The sequence below is a fragment of the Phyllobates terribilis genome, unplaced genomic scaffold (genome assembly GCF_046119375.1).
Source record: "Phyllobates terribilis strain yellow unplaced genomic scaffold, ASM4611937v1 Scaffold_2__4_contigs__length_985480577, whole genome shotgun sequence".
NCBI classification, from domain to species: Eukaryota; Metazoa; Chordata; class Amphibia; order Anura; family Dendrobatidae; genus Phyllobates; species Phyllobates terribilis.
In genome coordinates, this window is record NW_027362762.1 from 113,834,511 (window position 1) to 113,861,043 (window position 26,533).

At 46.9% G+C, this 26,533-nt stretch overlaps 1 protein-coding gene across 1 annotated transcript; it reads right to left on the reverse strand.

Moving 5' to 3' along the window:
* Positions 1 to 6,640: 6,640 nt before the first annotated feature.
* On the reverse strand, positions 6,641 to 12,260 carry ZAR1L (zygote arrest 1 like). Its single transcript, XM_073669843.1, has 4 exons — positions 11,670 to 12,260; positions 9,874 to 9,966; positions 8,694 to 8,768; positions 6,641 to 6,784 (listed from the first exon to the last, which is right to left on the reverse strand). The coding sequence occupies exons 1-4, from the start codon at positions 12,258 to 12,260 to the stop codon at positions 6,641 to 6,643; spliced, it is 903 nt and encodes a 300-aa protein (XP_073525944.1).
* Positions 12,261 to 26,533: the final 14,273 nt, after the last annotated feature.

The window sequence follows — 26,533 nt, forward strand, 5'->3', positions numbered from 1 at the left end:
GGACGGACGAGGAGGAAGAGGACGATGTCGAGAACGGACGAGGACGACAACAACGATGTCGAGGACGACAACGATGTCGAGGACGGATGAGGAGGATGAGGACGATGTCGAGGAGAAGGACGACATCGAGGACGATGTCGAGGAGGAGGGCGACGTCGAGGAGGAGGGCGACGTCGAGGAGGAGGACGACGTTGAGAAGGAGGACGACATCGAGAATATGAACGACGTTGAGGAGGATGATGTCGAGGACGGACAAATTGCTTGCTTTTATTCACTTTGCAATTGTAGCCAATTATTAATACTATTATACCGCCATTTATTCCATGGCGCTTTTCATGTGAAAAGGAGTATACATAATAAAAAAATTATAAAAAGAAAATCCATGTAAATGTTTCCAATAAGTTGTGATGAGCTTTCCTGAGACAGCACAGCATGTATTATATGACGTTATGTTATAACTGCTACATTTCCTTTAGCAAGGACACACATTCACAAAACCTTCTTCTCGAAAACTTCAGATCTCTATAAAGAATTGCTCTGGCATGGTTAATTGATTCCCTGGTTAATTAATTGATACCCTAATTAATTGATTGTGACTTGTATAAACCCATTCTATTTTACATAATGAAACGCCCTTTAAAATTCATTTGCTTTGATTTGAAGATTAACAATAAATAACTTCAAGCTCACTGCTGTCAAGACAGTGCCTGTACCACGTACAACGCCAGAGAGGCAACGGGAGATTAGGAAGATAAATAAGTGGCTCAGGAATTGGTGTAGGAAGGAGGGGTTTGGGTTCCTGGAGAACTGGGCCGACTTCTCAGTTGGCTACAGGTTCTACGCTAGGGACGGGCTGCACCTCAATGGGGAGGGTGCAGCTGTGCTGGGGGCGAAAGTGGCTAGTAGGTTGGAGGAGTGTTTAAACTAGGAATTGGGGGGGTATTCATTTTATAGGTGGAGAAGATTGTGCCCAGGTCACTATCTGCACTAATAAAGAAGTTGGGGGTGGGGTTAGAAAAGTCAATATAGTAAGAAGGAATAGAGGTACAGAGAGATACATAAAATGCATGTACACTAATGCCAGAAGCCTCACCAACAAAATGGAGGAATTAGAATTAATTTTGTTGGAAAATAATTATGACATGGTGGGGATATCTGAGACATAGCTGGACAAGATCCATGACTGGGTAGTTAATTTACAGGGCTATAGTCTGTTCAGAAATGACCGTACAAGCAAGAGAGAGGGGGGGGCGTGTGTTTATATGTAAGTTGGGGGTCACCTGGGTAATAGTGATAATAGTGATCACAAAATAAAAAGTTTTCACTTATCCTTTAATAAGATGTGTAGTAGAGGTGTTACAAGGACACTAAACTTCATGAAGGCAAATTTCCAACGGTTGAGAGATGATCTTAGTGGCCAGTGTCAGGTAGCTGCTGAAAAGGCAAATAAAATAATGGGATGTAACCCTTTCGCAACCTTGGGTTTTGTCGTTTTTCCATTTTCGTTTTTTTGCTCCCCTTGTTCCCAGAGCCATAGCATTTTTATTTTTTGGTCAATATGGCCATGTGAGGGCTTATTTTTTGCGGGACGAGTTGTACTTTCAACGCCATTACTAGTTTTACCATATCGTGTACGGGAAAAAAATTCCAAGTGCGGTGAAATTGCAAAAAAAGTGCAATACCACAGTTTTTTTTTTTTTTTACCACGTTCACTGAATGCTAAAACTGACCTGCCCTTCTTATTCTACAGGTCATTACGAGTTCATAGACACCAAACATGTATAGGTTCTTTTTTTATTTAAGTGGTGAAAAAAAAATTCCAAAATTTGGTAAAAAAAAAAATAGCGCCATTTTCTAAGACCTGTAGCGTCTCCATTTTTCAGGATCTGGGGCTGGGTGAGGGCTTATTTTTTGCGCGCCGAGCTGATGTTTTTATTGATAACATTTTGGGGTACATCCGATGTTTTGATCGCCCGTTATTGCATTTTATTGCAATTTTGCAGCGACCCAAAAACGTAATTCTGGCGTTTAGAATTTTTTTCTCGTTACACCGTTTACCATTCGGATTAATTCTTTTTTTATATTGATAGATGGGGCGATTCTGAACGCAGCGATACCAAATATGTCTATGCAGGTTTTTTTTTAAATATTTTATTTTGAATGGGGCAAAAGGGGGGTGATTTAAACTGTTATATTTTTTTAATTTTTTTTATATTTTTAAAAACTTTTTTTTTTTCACTTTTTGCATGCTTCTAAGCAGCAACTGTCCGCTCGCCTCTGCTACATAGAGGGGATCAGCAGATCCCCTGTATGCAGCAGAAATGGTCCTGTGCTATGAGCGCTGACCACTAGGTGGCACTCATAGCGACCAGCTCATGACAACGGCAGGCGTCTGCTGCAGACCCTGAGTTGTCATGCCCACCCATCGGTGACCCACGATCACGTGACGGGGGTCGCTGATGGGCGGGGCTTAGGACGCGCTTCCCGGAAGCGCGCGTTAAATGCCGCTGTCGGAGATTGACAGCAGCATTTAACATGTTAACAGACGCGGGTGGATCGCGATTCCACCCGCGGCTGTTGCGGGCACATGTCAGCTGTAATAATCAGCTGACATGTGCTCGGTTCAGTGCGGGCTCACCACCGGAGCCCTCACTGAACCGGGGGATTACAGCCTGTGCGTACTAATACGTCACAGGCTGTAAAGGGGTTAAAAGAGGCATAGATGCTCATGAGGAGAACATAATTTTACCTCTATACAAGTCACTAGTACGACCACACTTAGAATACTGTGTACAGTTCTGGTCTCCAGTGTATAAGAAAGACATAGCTGAACTAGAGCTGGTGCAGAGAAGAGCGACCAAGGTTATTAGAGGACTGGGGGGTCTGCAATACCAAGACAGGTTATTAGAGGACTGGGGGGTCTGCAATACCAAGACAGGTTATTACACTTGGGGTTATTTACTGTGGAAAAAAGAAGGCTTAGGGGTGATCTTATTACTATGTACAAGTATATGAGGGGACAGTACAAAGACCTTTCTACTGATCTTTTTACTCTGAGGCCTGAGACGGGGACAAGGGGGCATCTTCTACGTCTGGAGGAAAGAAGGTTTAATCATAATCACAGACGGGGATTCTTTACTGTAAGAGCAGTGAGACTATGGAACTCTCTGCCGCATGATGTTGTAATGAGTGATTCACTATTAAAATTTAAGAAGGGCATGGATGCCTTTCTTGAAAAGTATATTACAGGTTATATATACACTAGATTCCTTGATAGGGCGTTGATCCAGGGAACTAGTCTGATTGTCGTATGGAGTCCGGAAGGAATTTTTTTTCCCCAATGTAGAGCTTCGTGTTGATAAATGTGTTTTTTTTTTGCCTTCCTCTGGATCAACGTGTTAGGCTATGGGTTGAACTAGATGGACTTAAAAACTGTTACTAAGGTTGAAGGAAGACTGTTATTATATCAAGACATGGCTGGTGAACTGGTCACCCCAGAACTCAACAACATTGAAAGTTATGACAGAAACCCAACTTCAAAGACTGATTGTGGTTACAGCCACTGCTCCCTGAGTTCAGTCTATGTACTGAGCAATGACTGAACCAGTGCTGGTTTGAATAGCAAAAAGAACTTTGGCACTCTATACATGAATATATAAGAAATACTGTATCTAGACTGATGTCACTTTACAAAATGAAGTTTTTTTGCGCATAATTTGGCCAATTTATGTGTGCCCATCAACCACGACAAGGTCACCTTCGTATGATGGGTAACTACGCTACCACTGGATATGCCACTCTTGGGCTGTAAGCCTGTATGGACAATATGTCTCTGCTTGGGCTTTAAACCTACAGTGTATGGGCTGGTAGAGCTGGTTAAAACCACCTGTGAATGAATAGAATGAATTAGTGAGAGGGACGCATGGTCAGAAAAAAGGCTGTCAAACTTCTAATAGTGTGAACATGTACCTGCTGCAATGTCCCAGGAGCGGGATCCCAAAAATGATTAATAGTAAAAAGAGAGGGGTCGCTCACTGGTCTATTCAGGTGCTCTGAAGAAAAAAAGTCATCTAAATTGCAAAACGAATTTCGGCACTCCATACATAAATATATAAGAAATATTGTATCTAGACTGATGTCACTTTACAAAATGAAGTTTTTTTGTGCACAGTGCTGGTGACACCACATTTCTAATTAAACATATACTTTATTAATTAAAAGCTAAAGCAAATGATAATACCCCAAAAAATATATAAACAGAGAAAGGGACTCATCATACCTGGTACAATAGCCTCAATTAAGTCTCTGTTGGTATACCAGAGTAGAGGGTATGGGAAGGAGCAAAGGTAAATCTTTCCCTCAAATGCCACCCTAAATAGTTTCCATTCAACCAACTGGGCATATACCACAGAACTTCTGTGGGCATGGCCACATCTTACTTACCCATTGTCAGAGAAGAATAAGACACCCACAGAGAAGTTCTGTGGTATATGCCCAGGCAGTTGAAGAAAAAAAATTACTTTATTTCTGATGAGCATAAGGTCTATTATCGAATTAAACATGAAGGCGCAAGATCAGCTGCAGCCCGGACTTCCACTTCATATTCAAGTCAACAGGAGGTGGAGACAGTGACGCCGGGGTCATGTGTCACAACAACCACACGAGAGCCCTGGGTAGAGCGAGTGCCGATACCACGCCAGCATAGGAGGAAAGTATAAGTTTTTTATTTTTTTCAGAAGGGAGGTGGGAGGGGGGCAAACATTTGGACCAAGAAGGGGTTGTCAGCCCCTTTAACAGTATTCACATGTAAGTTTTTCCATGTGAAAGTTTGTTTTTCGTTTTTTTTTTTTTTTTACTTTTCCTTTGAAACCACTAGCGTTGGCTGAAATAGTCATGATTAGCTTTAACATGTGTTTTGGCACCATGATTTGAATCCATCTCTATACTCTGCCAACTTACATAAGGTTTTATCCTGAGGAACAGTAAGGCATTTCAAAACGCATAGCCATCAATGAAAACTGCAATTTTACCGCACAACCTTGTGTGCACTTAGATTTGTCCTTTCCTTTGTCAGCAGTGCAGATTCTCCACAATATTTTCCTTCTACCTATATGCATCTTGTCCTAGGACCCATGGACTCGCAGCAGCTGGGATTACATGCTCTAATATGGTGTGTGATCATAATACCAGGTTAGCATAACTTTTACTAATTCATTTTTTTACTCAGATAAAACCCTTTTGCACTTCTGTTAACAGACATTTGAGTCACATTATCCATCTATTCCCAATCTCTGATAACCAAATTCTGAACCAAATACTGAACTGTTGCCTGTGTCCCATTACTGACTCTTAGTACCCCACATAATACCCACCATTGTGCCCTTTAGATGGCAAAGTTCCACAAAAAAAAAAAAAAAAGTTAATTGCTTGTGCGAGTGCCTTAGAAAACAGTACCCATATTTTTTGCCTTTATAAAGTAATAATTCCCTCTGTGTACTCAGTTTACAGTCACAACATCCTAGCTTCTTAATTGCCCTTAATGTCCAGAATACCCCCTTTATTTAGTTCCCCTCTACACTGCATGAGCCCCACAGTAGCCCTCCCACACCATCTTATACTCAACTAACCATGGATCTTGGAGTCCTCCAGCAGAAGAGGCCTACCAACCCAATGCAGTGATGCCATAGCATGGGGGCACGCAGAGTCCTGCCATGATGTTATGCTGCCTCCCCCCCCCACCTAGTCTGTGCATCTCCCTGCTTTTCTGTAGATTGTAGGCTTAAATTGACCTGCAGTCTAAAGAATGTGGAGAGGTAGTGCAGGGATGCCTCCCTGCTCTACCAGAGAGTACAACTGTATGGGTGCGTGGCACATGCTGATAGTTTAGAGTAGCGGTTGCACCAGGTGCTGGGCACCTTAGAGTAAGGGACCTGAGATGACTGCACTCTGTGCCCTTCAGTACTTAAGCTACTGGTCACATATCAACGTTTCTCTCTTGGACCGAGTGGGTTGTGTTAAATTGTGGAGAATTGGATAAGGGGGAACCCAACTCCAAGATGGAAGTGCGTCAGACGACAACTGTGCATTTCCATCCACTAAATGTCAAAGAAGTTTGGATCTACACTGCTCTGATCTAGTCCAGTGACTGAAGTGTCAGACCAGACGCCCTCAGGAAATCCTGTAATATCAGCTGTTGCCAACATCACTCAAAAAGATGAGTCAATCCTCAAGAACAAAATAGAGTAGTGGCCAGAGTAAAACTTCTCAGTTTTAGAGATAACAAGTTTAGTTAAGTCCTAGGAGCCATTACCAGCGATGCAATAACAGACAGAGGGAGCAGAAGTCGAGACTCCGTGCTGGACCTGGGGAAGTGGAGTATACAAGTCATTCTCCCCCCCCCCCCCCGCCACTTACATAATACACACCCAGTGATGACAACGGTTTGCACATGCCAAGTTGTATATATTTTAAACCAACTTTATTTACAATGTATACAAAATGGTGCTACTCTACAAGACAGATACAAAAATCTTTAGTCCATTTTCCAATGCCGGGTCAATAGCCATGATTCAGTGCCAATTCAACAAAGTGCTACATGCATTGAGCAAAGTGCGTGTCAAACATTGCCAGCCATGCTCCTCTACACAATATACTTGAAGCTGTAAGTGTTGTCACATGAAAGCTTTTTGTTTTTGCAGCGACCACACAGTTCCTGGCGGTGTGGCCTCTTCAGATCTATATGCCTTTTCTTCTGTGGACAGGAGCAGCGAGTCTTGGAGCAGATCTAAAAGATAAGGGTATATCAGAAAACAGAAGTGTTATTAAGCATCTACAATATCCTTCTAAGTAACTAGCCTAACCCTCAGTGGTTTAAGACATGAAAAGTTTATTTATTTTAGAGTGTTGATGTTAAGGGCACCCATCCTGCAGACATAGGGTTGCTCTGCAGGTTAACCGCGTTAAAAAGGTGCCTGGCCACCATACGGAGTGCAGCTCCTGGGAGAAAGTGAACTTTATTCCTCTTGGGAGCTGCCAACTTTCAGTCAGGTGTGTGGCCTGGCTATAGTCACTGCTCACAGCCAGGTACTTTCACAGATCAGTCTGAAGCATGTCAGAGCTGGGGTGTAGTGTGAATGGTGACTAGCTGCACCACCATGCTTGTATGGCAAAGCTGGCATCTCCCTTGAGTAATAAAGTCCATTTTCTCTGAGGAGCTGCACTTTCAGTAGGCGGCCAGGCACCTTTAAGGCCATTAACCATATATACACACACACACACGACATGACAGGTTTTCTTTAAGGACAGAAAAATTAATCCACATGGTATTGGCTACCTTTAGTTAATAAAATTGCACTAAATTTTAGTCTGATCTTCATTCTCAAACCCCATGATATGCAGCCTGGGCCCAGTTTTAGATTTTGCTCTTGTGCGAGTGACTCCCTGTAGTATAGGCTGGCTGTAAGCTGTGTATCCAGTGTGCTGGTGTCTTCATATTGAAGCTGTGCTGATATGACAATTTCATAGTCATGTGCTTTTCTTGTTCATAAACCATATTCTCTGCTTAAAGTTTGAAAGGGAAGCTGGTGCACACTGGCAATTGTGCCATTAAGTGCTGCCATCAGTAACATTTAAAAAGAACTTGTCAGATTAATGATGCCTGGACTACAGGTAGCATGAATCAGACATTGCATGGCTGAAATCAAGTTCTCATATGGCAGTGAGTCAGAGTTAAAAAGACAGAAGACCAGAGAGTTCAGCCTAGTGTGTGCAGTCCTTGGCCAGCTTCTCCTAAACCTGCTTCAGTTGATTAATAGGTCAATCCCCATGTACACACAGGAGACCCATCAGTCAACTGGAGCAGGGAGAAGTTGGTTGAGAACCTCTGTGGATTGGTCAGGGTTCTCTATATAGTCCCTGGTCAGCTTTTCAAGTTATGCTCTCTGAAACACTGCAGCGATCAACTAAAACTTGGCTGCAATCAAGCAGCCAGGGACTTGTAGGTCATCCATTTCAGATGCATAAAGCTAAATGACAGGTTCCTGATGAACAGCAGTGATCAAAAGCAAGCTCTGGTCGCTGCAGTTCTAGGCATATACTGACTGTAGAACACAGATGGCATTTGCTGTGTATGGAGCAGGCTCAGCTCCTGAGCCAGCTCCATACATAGGATGGAACTACTACATAGTGTTCCTATGTCAGGGAGAGGTTAACACAATGTGTCAATATAAGCTTTAAAGACTAGTTACCCAAGGGCATATATTTGTTGTACATAGGGTTTCTTACCATTTTTACATTTATGATATTCCACATGACTGCAGACAAAATAGATGCAATTAACAGAATTATAAGTAGTGGTAGTCTTACAGAGGTTGGCACAGCAAAGCAGGATAGGTGACGAGTTCTCAGCTGCACTTGTGTCTCCATAACTCCCATAGACAGGGAATGGGGAGGCGATTTGCATGCAGAGCTCCTTTTAAAAAGGAGATCCCAAACGCCCCCTTCTGGGTGATGGATGGGAACCTGGCAGTCAGACTTCACATCATTTGTCATTGAGAACCCACCTAGAGATCAGGACAGAGTTACCGCTGTTCTGATGTACTCCTACTTCGTATCCTAGGTCCAGAGTGACAGTCAACAAGCTTTAGCCACCCACTAGAGACCATAGGGTTGGGCTGACTACAGTCGGCACTTACTTGGCATTGAATTGCTTCCACTCTGTAGGGATTGAATCCTTTTTGGCACTTTCGACAAAGTTGTTTAAAATAGACCTGTAATAGACAAATTTTTATTAAGAGCTCACCCCAGGGCAAGTAAAGGTATCACAGCCAACTCACTGACCATGTACTGCCGAAATAAGGAGGCTGCAGTTACACACCAGTCACTTCATTATTAGTAGTAACCATCCCCTACCTTTACAGAACACAGGTCACATTATGTAGCACATTTTGACCATGCCCAAACATCCATTTATCGTTTCCTTCTACCCTGGCAGGAGGAGATTTCAGAGGGGCAGTGGCAGTGACATTCAGCAAGCTGCCCAGGAGAGCAGGTTGTACACCCACATACGGGACGGTCCGCTCTATCTGGGAAGGTTGGGACCTATGGATCTTTTTTTTTTTTTTTTTCACTCATTCATAACCTAATTTTTACATAAGCTTCACTATGAGGCATTGCTTTTTTGTACCTAAGGCTGTATTCACACACTGCATAAATTGTGGGTTTTTATTTTTTACACAACACTCTTGTTTATTGCATTTTTTTATGCACCCTCCTCCCCAAGGCACTTTTGGTGCAGATTTAAAGCAGCGTTTAGTGTATAAAATAGATATATCCCCCTTGGCAAGCATGTAGCAATACTTGGAAACATGGGGTACTTAGTTAACACTAATTTGGCAATAGAGCATAAACCTCATCTCACTACTACAAGAGACATCACCCCCAAATCCAGACTATCCCGCTGGATCTGGAATGCTTGAGAGCCATGCTAAAACCTATTCACGTGGGTTAAAAAGCTTGCAATGCAAAGGGTAAGTAGCAACAAAAGTGCCATTTAATGCAGGAGTCACTGTACGGTTCATAGAGTAATCTCGCCAGAATCTGGACTTCACTGAACTTTTACATCGCGCCTGCTGCACTGAGACATTTGACAGAGATAAAGATGCCGGAGGGAGCATCAGCTGACACGCTCCTACTTTCAACTATTAGTATCCAGGATGCTGATACAGCTTCAAGTGCGATGCTGTGCAGGTGTAGGCCACCTAGAGTCGCGGGCCAAATATTCTTGCCCCACAGGCCAGATTGACATGTTCTGAGAAAATGCAGTGTTTATGTGGATGAGCAACCTCATTTAAATACAGTAAATCAAAGTCTCACCTTGTTACTTCCAGATATACACCACACATACGCGCTCTCCCACCGGGTTTTGCATTCTTTGCAGTGGAAGTAGCCATATTTCTGTTCCAGGAACTGAAAGAACATGATTATAGCCACAGTATAGTCATTCCTTCTCAACATTAGACAGTCCATGGTACTAAATTAACTGAGGAAAGCAAAATACCCCCCTATCAGACTAGCCACAGTCGAGAGAGTTATCCACCCCAGTCAAGGGTCCCATGAACAGTAGGGTTCCATGGGCAAACCCAGAAGACTGCCAAGGAGGACTCCTACCCAAGCTGGCTACTCAGAATGACTTAGTCACATGCCACAAAAAAAAAAAAAAAAAAAAAAAAAGGGGGAACCATCACAGTTGTGAACAAATCTGAAACTTGACCCCATTAAATATCAGATGGACCTGTCAGATGCCACCAGTGCCCATCATATGGCTGACCTGGCAACGACATCAGTTTCTATTCATAATCGATGATATGAACAGAACCCAATGGCATTATCAGATATATTGGGCTAAAATCTATGGCTGAGCGCCACAAAAATCCAAGCCAGAAACTACAGCACATTCCCATGGAAAGATATCCACATGTTATCAGCACAAGATAGTCACCAAAATACCAGCTGTATCACCAGATAAATGTTGGGTGAGCCGGACTTTCATTTAATGTGTCTAGGGAGTATCCAGACTCCTATGGTGTTAGTGATGGATCAGGCAGTAAGAACTCAACATGCTCAATCCTTTCGTACTCCAGCGAGATAAGTGGAGTACTTGGCTGCTTATCTCCTTGATCACATATTCAGACTTCTGTGTACATCAAGGTCAGGTGCTAGTGTTTGCACCATGGCGTACATTTTCTTTGTGCGTGCCAATAGTGCACCTGAGAGATCAGGAGCAGGGCTGTACCACATAACTTTAGACCCCAGAAATTGGAGCAGGGCCAACTTTGAACCGAACTGGTCACTTGCTGGGGGGGGGGAATAATATAAATAAATATAGAATTTATATACATATAATAATTTGAGTTAGCTACCTTGGAAAGAGCCCTGAGCTCCCCTGATTCCTTACCACTTTCCCATTTTGCGCTGTATCACTTCATGTCACATTTGCTACTTTTGGAGCACTATATGAAGTCCCTGCTTACAGGCCAGCTGGGGGTTCCTTCACAATCTTCTCTGGAGGAATTTCATCCCTCCTTCTCAGACACACCAATCATGTTCAGCAGCTGATCTAGAAGTATCAGATCCTGCAGACCTGTGATTGTCAGTGTCTGGGAGATAGTGGAGAAAGCGTACACCCCCCAGGCAAGACTATTCTGCTCAGGTGGACTACATGCAGAGATTTCTCATATTGTGCTCCAGAAGCAATAAATGAATATTTGCAATGAAGTGATAGTGCAAGATGGTAAAGTGCTGCCAAACCAGGGATCTCTGATACAATGTACACTAATGACCTGAATTATAAACTTAAGTCAATGTTCACACCACATTGCCTACAATCAAGATTTGTCAGGATCTCAACAGGGTCAGTAACTGGCTTCTAGCCTGGCAGTATTAGTCTGTCAGACATGCTACATTCTGGAGCAGGTTTGAAAAAGATAATTACTGCCAAGTCAGAGGCCATCCAAGTGAACGGCTCTGCCAAGGCTCAGTGAAATGGGGGGGGGATGTGTGTTGGTAAAGGTCCCAAATGTACAGTATACCTGGGTCATTACACAGGAAGAATTTCATTCAAATCAATGCACCAGATCCCAGCATCACAACCCTGTCCCAAGTGCCTGTACCTGGAATGCAGATCTCTTCTCATCCACGTTGATCTCTTTCTCCAGGATCTTTTCTGCCACCTGCTCAGTTGATTTCTCTTCAATCTCTAACTTGCGATCAGCATCTTCCTTGTAATCGCCGACCTCCTTGTAGTCGGGGAGGGCTGGACTTTTGTTAGGAACACGACACCCATGCGGGAGGGAGAACACCCTGCGATCCACCACCGGCGAGTACACAGCCACCGGCCGAGTGAATTGCACAGGGTTGGCCACATTGCTGGGAGGAGGCGGGAGAGGCCTGCGCAGTGTGCGAGGTCCCAAAGAGCACTGGATCCCAGTATCAACCCGCAGGTTCACCTGCACCCCAACCTCCTTAGTATTGGCCTTACGGAGCCGCGGAGTCAGATTGGGGTTCACTTGGGACAGGATGGCTTTGAGCTGGGCCCGCTGGAAGTTGTCCAGGTAGTCTGTGGCCTCTGAGCTCTTGCTTGTCTTCCAGGTCGTCTGCTTATTTCTGGTTGTTGCCTGTGGAGTTGGCCCAGGAGGTGCTTGTCTGAAATTATTGCCATAGTTATTGAAGGCATTAAAAGGCGAACACATGAACCCTGCCATAACTCATGTATCTGATGTGTGGAGCTGTGGCCGAGCCTCAGCTTTATCCTGCCCGGACCTCACCAGCCCCAGCTGGACCTCGTCACCTGCCAATTTCCCCCAATTACATCCTACACTTGTACAGGCTGCGATCACAATACACATTAGGATGCGCTGTAGAGAAGCTGCAACCAATCATATCATTGCTCTAAACTTTAGGCTATGTTCACACGTAGAGTATTTGTAGCCAAAACCAGGACTGGAACAATCAGAGGAAAAGTATAATAGCAACACGTCACGACTTCTGTATTTTTTAATCAGAGTGTGCTCCGAGTGTCATCTGTTTTTCTCATATATGGAGAAATAATAAAAAAAAAATTCTCCACTCCATTCTGACAGTCTGTGAAAATCGGACTGAACTCGGATGCCATCGAAGTGAGGTCAGATTTTTTCACGGACCCATTGACTTGTATTGCTGATTTTCATACCACACTTGGATCAAAATCGGACATCTTTGATATTTTCCGTGGACCACTCAGTCCGAGGAAAAAAAACGAAAAATGTGCACAGCCCAATAGATTATCATAGGTATGAGTGCTAGCCGTGAAAACCAAAGCAAAAATCGGACGTGTGAATGAGCCCTAACCCAAAGGAGCAGTAAAGAATCACTCCAGGCAAAAACTAAAATCTACACATTAGTCCTGTTTTGTTTATGGCTGTGTTATGATTATTTGCACAAAATGTATCAGTATTGCACAGTGTTGTTGGCATATATTTAGATATAACACTTCTGTTTAAGGGCCTTTGCACACATTACAGATTTACTGCATTTATTTCTGCGCAGATTTGTCAAAAAACCTAAAGGGTTTCCTGATGCAAGCAAAGTGAATGAGAATCCTGAAGTCTCATGCACACGTTGCTTATTTTTGACCTGCAGATTTAAATCTGCATCATGTTAATTCTTTCAGCATTTTTGCTGCAGATTTCAAGTGGGGAAAAATCTGCACCAAAAACTCACATAAAAAATGCACCAAGTTTACGCTGCATTTTTCCTGCCAAGTGATGCAGAAAGGTTGCACCAAATTCCTAACGTGTTCACATACCCTTAACCCTTCACACATCTGTATAATACCAGTACAGGAAAAAATGATACTGGTGTCATCAGTGTTTTGGATCAGTTTGTTTTTTTCCGCTATGGCTTAAGTAAAATCAATTCCAAAGCTTCTCCTATACTTTGCAATGTAAAACACGTACAGCACACAGACTGTACACTGGTGACACAAGTCAGACATGTGCTGTACGTGTTTTACAAGGACCCATAGACCTGTATTGGCCATTGTCATCTGTGCTGCTGGTAAAAAAACGGACATGTCTTCGTGTAGTTTGCACAGACACACGATTCATGCAAACACATGGACATGTGTGCAACACCATCAATTATAATGGGTATGTGTGGCATCTGTGAAAAAAACGGATGCCACACATAGTGCAAACAGGAACATGTGAAGGGGGCCCAAGGCTGTTTTTGCACTTTTTACCTCTCACCCCACCACCTCTGGGGAGAGAATTGTATTTTTTTTAAAAAAGTTGCAATTCATAAATCTGGTGTAAGGCTATGTTCACACATTGCGTTTTTTCAGCGCTTTCTTTTCTGCAGCAAAACCTGATCTCTTGCCAAGTTTGCTCAGGATTTTTCTTGCTTTTTTGCTTGTTTTTGGTACGTTTTTTAATGTGTTTTTTTGCACTGTCCTTTTGTCTCTTTATGCATGTACATAAAGTTCAGTGAAAAAAAAATCTCATTCTATTTCATCAGGTTTTGGCCCCAAAAAACGCTGAAAAAAACTGACACCTACGTTTTTGGTGTGTTTTTTCACCACCCATTACTTTGAATGGGTGAAAATCACTGAAAGAATGCTGAAAGAAGTGACATGCTCTATTCCGCAAAAAAACATGCAAAGCACAAAATCCTGATGACATAAAAACCAAGGTGTGTGCATGAGATTTCTGTAATCTCATAGACTTTGCTTGTACTGTAAAAGCTGAAAGTTTGCATAAATAAAGGCTGAAAAAATGCAATGTGTGAACATAGCCTAAGGCTATGTTTTTGACGTTGCAGATTTTCTGCACTCATTATGTAAATCAAGCTACTTGCGTTTTTTCATTGAGTTTTTGAGTGTGTTTTTATCGCATTTTTGACAATATGTTTTTTTTTGTCTCTTCTTAGTTTATCATGTTTTAAACAAAGCTACTTTGTTTTTGGCCTCCTTCACATGTCCCTGTTTAAACGTGAAAAAACGGTACCGGTGCCATCAGTGTTTCCCATCAGTGAGTCCGTGTTTACCATCAGTGTTTTTCTAGTATAGTTAAAAAAAGAATTAAATGACAAATCTTCTCCTATACTTTGCAATGTTAAACACATACACCACATGTACAGCACACAGATGCTGTCCCTGTTTTCACGGACCCATAGACTTGTATTGACCTTTCTCATCCGTGCTGCCGGAAAAACACAGACATGTGCAAAGCAGTATAGGTTATAATGGGTACAAGTGGCATCCATGCCACACGTACTGCAAACACGGACATGTGAAGGGGGCCTAAGATACTTCCTGGTATTTGGCTTTGACAAAACTTTATTGATGCAGTCATGTGCAGGGTGCAGGTGCTTTTTATGCATTTCTGTTGCGTTATTTTACCTGTGGATTTTCTGCATCTAATACAAGTGCGGCCCCACTATCAGTATTTGGTCAGTATTCGGTCAGTATTTTTTCTCAGGAGTGGGAGCCGAACCAGGTGAGGAACAATCAGAGAAAAGGTATAATAGAAACAAGTCACCAATTCTGCATTTATCACCCACTCCTGGTTTTGTCTCCCATTCCTGAGAAAAAATACTGACCGAATACTGACCAAATACTGATAGTGGGGCCGTGGTCTATGGGAAAAATCTGCACATAAAATTCAGCGCACTCGCAAAAGAAATTAACATGTTGCAGATTTAAAACATGCAGCCTGTTTAAAATCATTGACGTAGTGCCGGAGACACAGCGCTGGATCTGGGGAGGGTAAGTAAAGTGTATATATACAGTACAGACCAAAAGTTTGGACACACCTTCTCATTTAAACATTTTTCTGTATTTTCATGACTATGAAAATTGTACTTTCACACTGAAGGCATCAAAACTATGAATTAACACATGTGGAATTATATACTTAACAAAAAAGTGTGAAACAACTGAAAATATGTCTTATATTCTAGGTTCTTCAAAGTAGCCACCTTTTGCTTTAATGACTGCGTTGCACACTCTTGGCTGTTATGCACACGCCCGGGCTGAGCGGCGTGTGCGTGTGATTGTAGTGATTCCACTGGACCGTGCCGGAGAGTGAATGCCTGGAGGGGCTTAACTAGGTATTCACCCGATCCGACCAGGGTCGCACGACGGCATACGACGCCAGTGCACCAAGGAGGAACCGAGCAAAGGGACCAGGTGCTACTCCAGGACAGACCCCGGACACGGCTGTTGACCCACACAGGGGAATACAGGAACAGACTGGTAGGCTGGCACACAGACTGGTGGGTATAGGCAGGCACGACTGGTATGCAGGCAGGCGGGTAAGCAGGCAGGGGGGTACAGGCAAGCACAGCTAGAGTGCAGACAGGGAGGCACTAGCAGGTAGGAACACAGGCGGGATAGGACCCAGTACACACTGGGACTCAGGAACAATACAGGCAGAGGGGTACAGGCAAGCACAGCTAGAGTGCAGACAGGGAGGCACTAGCAGGTAGGGACACTGGCGGGATAGGACCCAGTACACACTGGGACTCAGGAACAGAGCCACAGATGTGGCGGACAAACACAGCAGAGTGAGGCCGCCCAGAGAGGTGAGCGAGAACAGGGCAGGACAAGGCCGCCTGGAGCGGTGAGCAAGAGTAGAGCAGGACAAGGCCGCCAGGAGCGGTGAACAAAGGATAAGAGCTGAGCGAGACTGCTGGAGCAGTGAGCAAGAGTAAAGCAGGACGAGGCCGCCTGGAGCGGTGAGCAAGAGTGGAGCGAGACTGCGGGAGCAGCGAGCAAAAGGGTCAGAGCGGAACAAGGCTGCCGGAGCAGCGAGCAAAGGAGTCAGAGCAGGCTAGAACCGCCGGAGCGGTAAGCAAAGGAGTCAGAGCAGACTAGAACCGCCGGAGCGGTGAGCAAAGGAGTCAGAGCAGGCTAGAACCGCCGGAGCAGTGAGCAAAGGAGTCAGAGCAGGCTAGACTGAGTAGGGGGGACAGGGCTCTGTTCACACGGAACAGACAGGAAGGGAAAGGCAGAGCCAGACACCCACAGGGTACTTGCAGTGAAGTAGCGAGTGGACCACAAACTCACAAACGGGAGTACAGAGACAACAGGCAGGAGTTAGGTACGAGTTCAGACTCTGCAGAAAAAGGAAAGGAACGGACATAGAGAAAAGACAGATGAAAGATAGGAGAGAGTACAGACTGGAACTGAGTGTACGGACGAGACCGACACAGGAGCGGGACACAGGAGCGGGTCTGGGAATACGGCCCCCAGAGAGACGGGACGAACAGGCAAGGAGCGTGTTCAGACAGAACAGACAAGATACAGGAGCAGGTCTGGGTAATCGGCCCCCAGAGAGGCGGGACGAACAGGCAAGGAGCGTGTTCAGACAGGACAGACAAGATACAGGAACGGATCTAGGTAATCGGCCCCTAGAAGGTGGAAGGAACAGGCTAGGAGCGTGTTCAGACAGGACAGACAAGATACAGGAACGGATCTAGGTAATCGGCCCCTAGAAGGCGGGAGGAACAGGCTAGGAGCGTGTTCAGACAGGCCTGGAAATACAGCCTCCAGGAAAGGCAGCAGGCAAGAGTACACAGACAGGACTCAGTTCAGACACGGGAACTGATACCGCAAGGCAGGAGACAAAGACAGGACTCAGTTCAGACACGGGAACTGATACCGCAAGACAGGAGACAAAGAACGGGACCTGGCATCTTCAGAGTGAAAGCACACACTGAATGAAACACTATGCTCAGGCAGGGATAGATGGGAGCAGCTGAGCTATATACCAGGTGACAGACAGCAATAGGCTGAGGACGCACAAGGGGTGTGACCCACAGCAGGTACAAAAAGCAGGAAGTGATCGGGCGCCACCCTTAAGCAGCAGAAACAGACACAAGCAGACAGCATGGAGGGAAGCCAGAGAGACATTCTGGACTGGAGATCAAGTGCGCGCTCTTGCACAGTGGGAGATAGACCACCATGCAAGGACGCCGCCAGGTATGTTACAGTACCCCCCCCCCTTACGCCCCCTCATCTTCAGGCCTGCCAGAATCTTCCACAGGGAATTCGAGGACCAGTCGTTCACTTCAAGGAGATCACTTCTACTGTCCACAGGAAAAACTGATCTCATCTGGTTAGCTAGGATGCTACCTCCTATCCAGCCATCCTCAGCAACAGACGAAACGGGTGGAGTACCAGGAACAGCACACAAGGAAGTCTCTCTCCACATATTTTCAGGTGGCACCCCAGAGGGTACAGGAGACAACTGGAAGTCCTTCACCGGGTTGGAGGGGGACAGAGACTTGGGGGTAATCTCTGCTTCGAGGTACATCTTGTCAAGCTCACAGGAAGAAATAGACGGGTTATCAGGTACATAATGAGGAAAAGTCACTGTCTCTTTGTTATCTGGTGGTACCCCGGAGGATTCAGGAAACAACTGGAGGTCCTCTGCCGGGTCAGAAGAGTGCAGAGGCTCAGAGAAAACATCTGCTTCAGAGTACACTAGGTCGGACTCACTGGACGAAGCAGGCGAGGTATCGGGTACCGAGTATAGGAAAGTCTCTGTCCATTCACCACCAGGTGGCACCCCGAAGGGTTCTGGTGACAACTGGCGGTCCTCCGCCTGGTCAGAGGGGTGTAGAGACTCACAGGTAACCTCTGCTTCAGAGTACACTAGGTTGGACTCACTGGACGAAGCAAGCGAGGTATCAGATCTAGGATATAGGAAAGTCTCTGTCCATTCACCACCAGGTGGCACCCAGAAGGGTTCTGGAGACAACTGGAGGTCCTCCGCCTGGTCGGAGGGGTGTAGAGACTCGGGAGTAACCACTGCTTCGGAGTACACTAGGTTGGACTCAGTGGACGAAGCGAGCGAGGTATCAGGTACAGAGTATAGGAGAGTCTCTGTCCTTTCGCTACCAGGTAGCACCCCGAAGGGTTCTGGAGACAACTGGAGGTCCTCCGCCTGGTCGGAGGGGTGTAGAGACTCGGGAGTAACCTCTGCTTCGGAGTACACTAGGTTGGACTCACTGGACGAAGCGAGCGAGGTATCAGGTACAGAGTATAGGAGAGTCTCTGTCCTTTCGCTACCAGGTAGCACCCCGAAGGGTTCAGGAGACAACTGGAGGTCTTCCGCCTGGTCGGAGGGGTGTAGAGACTCGGGGGTAACTACCACTTTGGGGTACCCATTGTCAGGCTCACAGGACGAAGCGGACAAAGTATCGAGTACCGGGTGTAGAGAAGTCTCTCTCCATTTGTCATCGAGTGGTATCCCGGAGGATTCAGGAGGCAACAGGGGGTCCTCCACCAGATAGTAGAGGTGCACAGACTCTGAGGTAACCACAGCTTTGGAGCATCCTTGGACATGCACACCGGTTAAAGTGGGTGAAGCATCTGATGCCGGGTGCAGGAAGTTCTCCTGTGTGGAGTCTGGATGGGCAGAAGTCTCTTCGGGCAGGAGAACTGGTGCACTACCCACGCACATTACCCGTTGGGGCTTCTCCGGGATACAGGGAGATGAAGCTTCAGTAGGGACTTCAAGGTTGGGGTCAGGAGGTCTCAGGGAGGACAGACCCTGGCGTGACGGCTTGCCTCTACGTCTAGCACGTCTGGACTGCCTCTTGAGGTTGGGAGAAGTATTCCGGAAAGCGTAGTCACCCTGTGAGGATTCTGGGTGGGCAGTAGTCTCATTGGGCTGGAGGACTATTGCGCTACCCACACACATTACCCGTCGGGGCTGCTCCGGGATATTGGGAAGTGAAGCTTCAGCAGGGGCTTCAGGGTTAGGGTCCTCGAAGACCATACGAAAGGCCACCAGGAAGGCCTGCAGGTCAAGGACGACAGGATCCCATGCTTCCCATAGGGGGGTGACCCATTTCAAGGCATCACCCGCTAGGTAGTCAATCATAAAGGCCACTTTAGCCCAATCGGAAGGAAAATAGAGAGGGTAGGCCTTAAAGTGTAGCATGCATTGCTCCACAAATGCACGACACTGTCTTGGATCCCCATAGTAACGTGGCGGATCCGCAGGAACGAGAGCTGATAGATCCATCTGGACGGTGCGTAATTCGTCTGGAACTCAGCTAAGGAAAAAAAAATTATTTATTTATTTTAATGCATGTATTCGCTGGAAAACTTCTCAGAGAGCGAAGGCCGTGGGGCTCAACGGGAACCATGGCCTGAGCATGCTGTTATGCACACGCCCGGGCTGAGCGGCGTGTGCGTGTGATTGTAGTGATTCCACTGGACCGTGCCGGAGAGTGAATGCCTGGAGGGGCTTAACTAGGTATTCACCCGATCCAACCAGGGTCGCACGACGGCATACGACGCCAGTGCACCAAGGAGGGACCGAGCAAAGGGACCAGGTGCTACTCCAGGACAGACCCCGGACACGGCTGTTGACCCACACAGGGGAATACAGGAACAGACTGGTAGGCTGGCACACAGACTGGTGGGTATAGGCAGGCACGACTGGTATGCAGGCAGGCGGGTAAGCAGGCAGGGGGGTACAGGCAAGCACAGCTAGAGTGCAGACAGGGAGGCACTAGCAGGTAGGAACACAGGCGGGATAGGACCCAGTACACACTGGGACTCAGGAACAATACAGGCAGAGGGGTACAGGCAAGCACAGCTAGAGTGCAGACAGGGAGGCACTAGCAGGTAGGGACACTGGCGGGATAGGACCCAGTACACACTGGGACTCAGGAACAGAGCCACAGATGTGGCGGACAAACACAGCAGAGTGAGGCCGCCCAGAGAGGTGAGCGAGAACAGGGCAGGACAAGGCCGCCTGGAGCGGTGAGCAAGAGTAGAGCAGGACAAGGCCGCCAGGAGCGGTGAACAAAGGATAAGAGCTGAGCGAGACTGCTGGAGCAGTGAGCAAGAGTAAAGCAGGACGAGGCCGCCTGGAGCGGTGAGCAAGAGTGGAGCGAGACTGCCGGAGCAGCGAGCAAAAGGGTCAGAGCGGAGCAAGGCTGCCGGAGCAGCGAGCAAAGGAGTCAGAGCAGGCTAGAACCGCCGGAGCGGTAAGCAAAGGAGTCAGAGCAGACTAGAACCGCCGGAGCGGTGAGCAAAGGAGTCAGAGCAGGCTAGAACCGCCGGAGCAGTGAGCAAAGGAGTCAGAGCAGGCTAGGCTGAGTAGGGGGGACAGGGCTCTGTTCACACGGAACAGACAGGAAGGGAAAGGCAGAGCCAGACACCCACAGGGTACTTGCAGTGAAGTAGCGAGTGGACCACAAACTCACAAACGGGAGTACAGAGACAACAGGCAGGAGTTAGGTACGAGTTCAGACTCTGCAGAAAAAGGAAAGGAACGGACATAGAGAAAAGACAGATGAAAGATAGGAGAGAGTACAGACTGGAACTGAGTGTACGGACGAGACCGACACAGGAGCGGGACACAGGAGCGGGTCTGGGAATACGGCCCCCAGAGAGACGGGACGAACAGGCAAGGAGCGTGTTCAGACAGAACAGACAAGATACAGGAGCAGGTCTGGGTAATCGGCCCCCAGAGAGGCGGGACGAACAGGCAAGGAGCGTGTTCAGACAGGACAGACAAGATACAGGAACGGATCTAGGTAATCGGCCCCTAGAAGGCGGAAGGAACAGGCTAGGAGCGTGTTCAGACAGGACAGACAAGATACAGGAACGGATCTAGGTAATCGGCCCCTAGAAGGCGGGAGGAACAGGCTAGGAGCGTGTTCAGAAAGGCCTGGAAATACAGCCTCCAGGAAAGGCAGCAGGCAAGAGTACACAGACAGGACTCAGTTCAGACACGGGAACTGATACCGCAAGGCAGGAGACAAAGACAGGACTCAGTTCAGACACGGGAACTGATACCGCAAGACAGGAGACAAAGAACGGGACCTGGCATTTTCAGAGTGAAAGCACACACTGAATGAAACACTATGCTCAGGCAGGGATAGATGGGAGCAGCTGAGCTATATACCAGGTGACAGACAGCAATAGGCTGAGGACGCACAAGGGGTGTGACCCACAGCAGGTACAAAAAGCAGGAAGTGATCGGGCGCCGCCCTTAAGCAGCAGAAACAGACACAAACAGACAGCATGGAGGGAAGCCAGAGAGACATTCTGGACTGGAGATCAAGTGCGCGCTCTTGCACAGTGGGAGATGGACCACCATGCAAGGACGCCACCAGGTATGTTACATTGGCATTCTCTTGATGAGCTTCAAGAGGTAGTCACCGGAAATGGTCTTCCAACAATCTTGAAGGAGTTCCCAGGGATGCTTAGCACTTGTTGGCCCTTTTGCCTTCACTCTGCGGTCCAGCTCACCCCAAACCATCTTGATTGGGTTCAGGTCTGGAGACTGTGGAGGCCAGGTCATCTGGCGTAGCACCCCATCACTCTCCTCCTTGGTCAAATAGCCCTTACACAGCCTGGAGGTGTGTTTGGGGTCATTGTCCTGTTGAAAAATAAATGATGGTCCAACTAAACGCAAACTGGATGGAATAGCATGCCGCTGCAAGATGCTGTGGTAGCCATGCTGGTTCAGTATGCCTTCAATTTTGAATAAATCCCCAACAGTGTCACCAGTAAAGCACCCCCACACCATCACACCTCCTCTTCCATGCTTCACGGTGGGAACCAGGCATGTAGAGTCCATCCGTTCACCTTTTCTGCGTCGCACAAAAACACGGTGGTTGGAACCAAAGATCTCAAATTTTGACTTATCAGACCAAAGCACAGATTTCCACTGGTCTAATGTCCATTCCTTGTGTTCTTTAGCCCAAACAAGTCTCTTCTGCTTGTTGTCAGTCCTTAGCCGTGGTTTCCTAGCAGCTATTTTACCATGAAGGCCTGCTGCCCAAAGTCTCCCCTTAACAGTTGTTGTAGAGATGTGTCTGCTGCTAGAACTCTGTGTGGCATTGACCTGGTCTCTAATCTGAGCTGCTGTTAACCTGCGATTTCGGAGGCTGGTGACTCGGATAAACTTATTCTCAGAAGCAGAGGTGACTCTTGGTCTTCCTTTCCTGGGGCGGTCCTCATGTGAGCCAGTTTCTTTGTAGTGCTTGATGGTTTTTGCAACTGCACTTGGGGACACTTTCAAAGTTTGCCCAATTTTTCGGACTGACTGACCATCATTTCTTAAAGTAATGATGGCCACTCGTTTTTCTTTACTTAGCTGCTTTTTTCTTGCCATAATACAAATTCTAACAGTCTATTCAGTAGGACTATCAGCTGTGTATCCACCAGACTTCTGCACAACATAACTGATGGCCCCAACCCCATTTTTAAGGCAAGAAATCCCACTTATTAAATCTGACAGGGCACACCTGTGAAGTGAAAACTATTTCCGGAGACTACCTCTTGAAGCTCATCAAGAGAATTCCAAGAGTGTGCAAAGCAGTCATCAAAGCAAATGTAACGGGTCTGGGAGGCGGAACCTCTGAGCTACTATACAAGGGGGCGGTCCTTGTAAGGGAGCGGGTGGCGACCAGGGAAGACGGGCAGGCAGTCACAGCAGGTGACCGGGACAGTCTCTGAGTGAACGGGCTGGAGGTCACGGCAAGTGACCGGGGCAGTCTCTGGATGAACGGGCAGGAGGTCACGGCAAGTGACCGGGGCAGTCTCTGGATGAACGGGCAGGAGGTCACGGCAAGTGACCGGGGCAGTCTCTGGATGAACGGGCAGGAGGTCACGGCAAGTGACCGGGGCAGTCTCTGGGTAAAGGGTAGGTACGACCTGTGATGGCAGAGCCTCCAGGTAGGCTAGCAGGCAGATGGTAGATGTGTGCTCCCAGGTGAGCAAGCGAGAGTCTCTGGAATGGCAGGTGGTCACAGCACGTGACGGCGGAGCCTCCAGGTAGGCTAGCAGGCAGGTAACAGGTGTGCGCTCCCAGGTGAGCGGGCAGGAGTCTCTGGAATGGCAGGTGGTCACAGCACGTGACGGCGGAGCCTCCAGGTAGGCTAGCAGGCAGGTAGCAGGTGTGCGCTCCCAGGTGAGCGGGCAGGAGTCTCTGGAATGGCAGGTGGTCACAGCACGTGACGGCGGAGCCTCCAGGTAGGCTAGCAGGCAGGTAGCAGATGTGCGCTCCCAGGTGAGCGGGCAAGCTGGTCCATAGACAGACTGACAGGAGTTGGAGGGCAGACCGTCGGACCTCAGGCTAGCAGGCAGGTAGCAGAAGAGCGCTCCCAGGTGAGCGGGCAAGCTGGTCCTTAGACAGACTGACAGGAGTCGGTAGGCAGACCGTCGGACCTCAGGCTAGCAGGCAGGTAAGCGGAATATCAGGCAGGAATCAGACAGCAAACTGGCAGGAATCTGGCAGGTAACTGGCAACGGGACCTGAGGGCTGAAGCAGAGTAGTGAACAGTGCAACAACATTGCTCGGGCACCTCCATTTTGGAGGAGGTGCCTTATATATGGTAAAGTCCTCCGGCCATTGGCCGGGGACTCCTTAGGACAGCGCGCACGGCCCCTTTAAGAGGGAGGGAGCGCGCGCGCGCCCTAAGCACAGTGGCCGGGAAGGAGCGCGCACTGCCAGCAGAGCGGGAGGAGGACGCCGGGCTCGGAGCAGAGGGGTGAGGGGAACAGCGTCCCTGCCTAGCAGAGGGCAGGGATGCCGGCGCTACAGCAAAAGGTGGCTACTTTGAAGAACCTAGAATATAAGACATATTTTCAGTTGTTTCACACTTTTTTGTTAAGTATATAATTCCACATGTGTTAATTCATAGTTTTGATGCCTTCAGTGTGAAAGTACAATTTTCATAGTCATGAAAATACAGAAAAATCTTTAAATGAGAAGGTGTGTCCAAACTTTTGGTCTGTACTGTATATATATTTATATTTACAACTAGCTGAGCTGGGAAGCAAACGTTTTCTGAGAGAGAATAACCCTTTAAATGATCAGAGGCCTCATTGAGAAGTCTGATTTTCACGTACAAGTACTTTCCATGGTTTTCACGGATAGCACTCGTACCTGTGATACTCGGACCACACTCTGATCAGAATAATCAGTTCATTTTTCTTGTACATGGAAAAATCGTACGTGTGAATGAGCCCTCAGACCATGTTCACACATTCAGTATTTGGTCAGTATTTTACATCAGTATTTGTAAGCCAAAACCAGGAGTGGGTGATAAGTACAGAAGTGGTGACGTGTTTCTATTATACTTTTCCTCTGATTGATTGTTCCACTCCTGGTTTTGGTTTACAAATACTGATGTAAAATACTGACCAAATACTGAACATGTGAATGTGCCCTTACAGAGATCCCCTGTTACAACACAGCTGAAGGCTGTGCTAACAACTAATTCCTTTGAGGCCTCTCTCACACGTCAGTATTTCTGGTATGTGTGGTGACAGTTTCCACACGTACTAGAGACACTGACACACGCAGACCCATTCAAATTAAATGGGTCGGCGCACACGTCAGTGTGTTTCCACGGCCCATGTGTCAGTGTGCTCCACACGTAGACATGTCCATTTTTGGCCGGCAGCACGGATCACACAGACCCATTCAATTCAATGGGTCGGTGTAAACGTACCGCACATGGATGCCATCCATGTGACACATATGGGCGCTTGGGAATCAGTGTACAGTTAACGCTTTTCCTAAGCGTCGGGTGCTGAACACTGCCCTCATCATAGTCCCCTGCCAGAGCTGCGATCAGCACCAGCAGGGGACAATGATGAGAGTAGTATTCTGCTCCCGTAGTGTCCACCTGTAAACATAAGAATAAAATAAAAAAAATCCTTACACTCACCTGTCCTAAGTGTCCTCCACTGTAATCCATGCGACCGCTCACACCGAGGAGCCGGGGAGAGTGACTCCTGCAGTGAGAGGGCCCCAGAGCTGCGCTCAGTGAGTGACAGGACACCGCTCGCTGAGCGCAACTCTGAGCCCCGCTTGCTGCAGGAGTCATTCTCCCCGCCTCCTCTACTGATTGGTCGCACCGATTACAGCGGGGGACACTTAGGACAGGTGAGTATAAGGATTTTTTTTATTTTAGACTTATTTTTACAGGTGGAGACACGGGCAGCAGACTACGGTTCTCATCATTATCCCTGCTGGTGCTGATCACAGCGCCGGCAGGGGACTATGATGAAGGCAGCGTTCAGCACCCAGCGCTTGGGAACAGTGCTAACTGTACCGCTGATTCCCAGGAGCTGGTATGAGTGCTCCTGATGCGGCACACATGTGCCACACAAGTGCACATGGACACGGATATCTCCAGTACGGGTTTTTCCGGTACCGGAAATATCCAGACGTGTGAAACGGGCCTGAGCGACAGGTGCCTCTTTATACACACACCTAGGGAAACAGCTGTCAGTCTAGGGCAGTGTGGGGAGGACAAGACGACAGGCTCTGGCCTCGGACTAGTCACATGAGACGCATGGTCCGGCCTTTCTAAATAGGTTTTCTCTGAAAGGCTACCTCAGTCAGCAGGGCAGCAGGAGTCAGAGGACAGGTTCCCTGTAATAAATTCACATTGTTGTGTGCTAAACACCAGGGGCTCAAAATAAGGAAAAAGCAGTGACTGAATTGCTGTTTTTTTGTTTATCTTGCCTCACACAAAATGTAAATCGATCATGTCAGGAGATCGGCGGGGAACACAGGGCTGAGAGCAGAGCAGCGGATCCGGGAGGTAGATATTATTATTATTATTATATATATTATTTTTTGCATACTTATTATAGTTTTTTTATTTCTGCAGCACTATCACTGACATCCAGAGCGGAAAAAAAAAGTTTAATCAACCTCCTATATATTTCCATTATACTGTTTTGCACAGCACTTTCTCTAATATTTCATATTTTTCGCCATTGCAATGGATTTTCATACCTGATTGCAATACTTTGTATTTAAATAGCATCAAATCACTCATACGGCTTCATATAGACATTGTTCTATATTGTGTGTGACAGTTCAGGTTTTACCTGCTTTTTATGTTATATATTTTAATACATTTTCTATATAAAGTAAATATTTTAATGCATTTATAGCACATCTCTTCTTAAACCTGTAAAACCATATTCTCCGGTTGTGGTGTT

Bases quoted from the DNA above. Each gene is read 5' to 3' on its own strand.
- ZAR1L (XM_073669843.1), bottom strand. From the start codon at position 12,260: ATGGCAGGGTTCATGTGTTCGCCTTTTAATGCCTTCAATAACTATGGC. The intron at 8,769-9,873 runs GTGAGACTTTGA...TGTCTATTACAG, and splicing joins GTATATCTGGAAGTAACAAG to GTCTATTTTAAACAACTTTG. The intron at 6,785-8,693 runs GTAAGTGCCGAC...CTTATCTTTTAG, and splicing joins TGGAAGCAATTCAATGCCAA to ATCTGCTCCAAGACTCGCTG.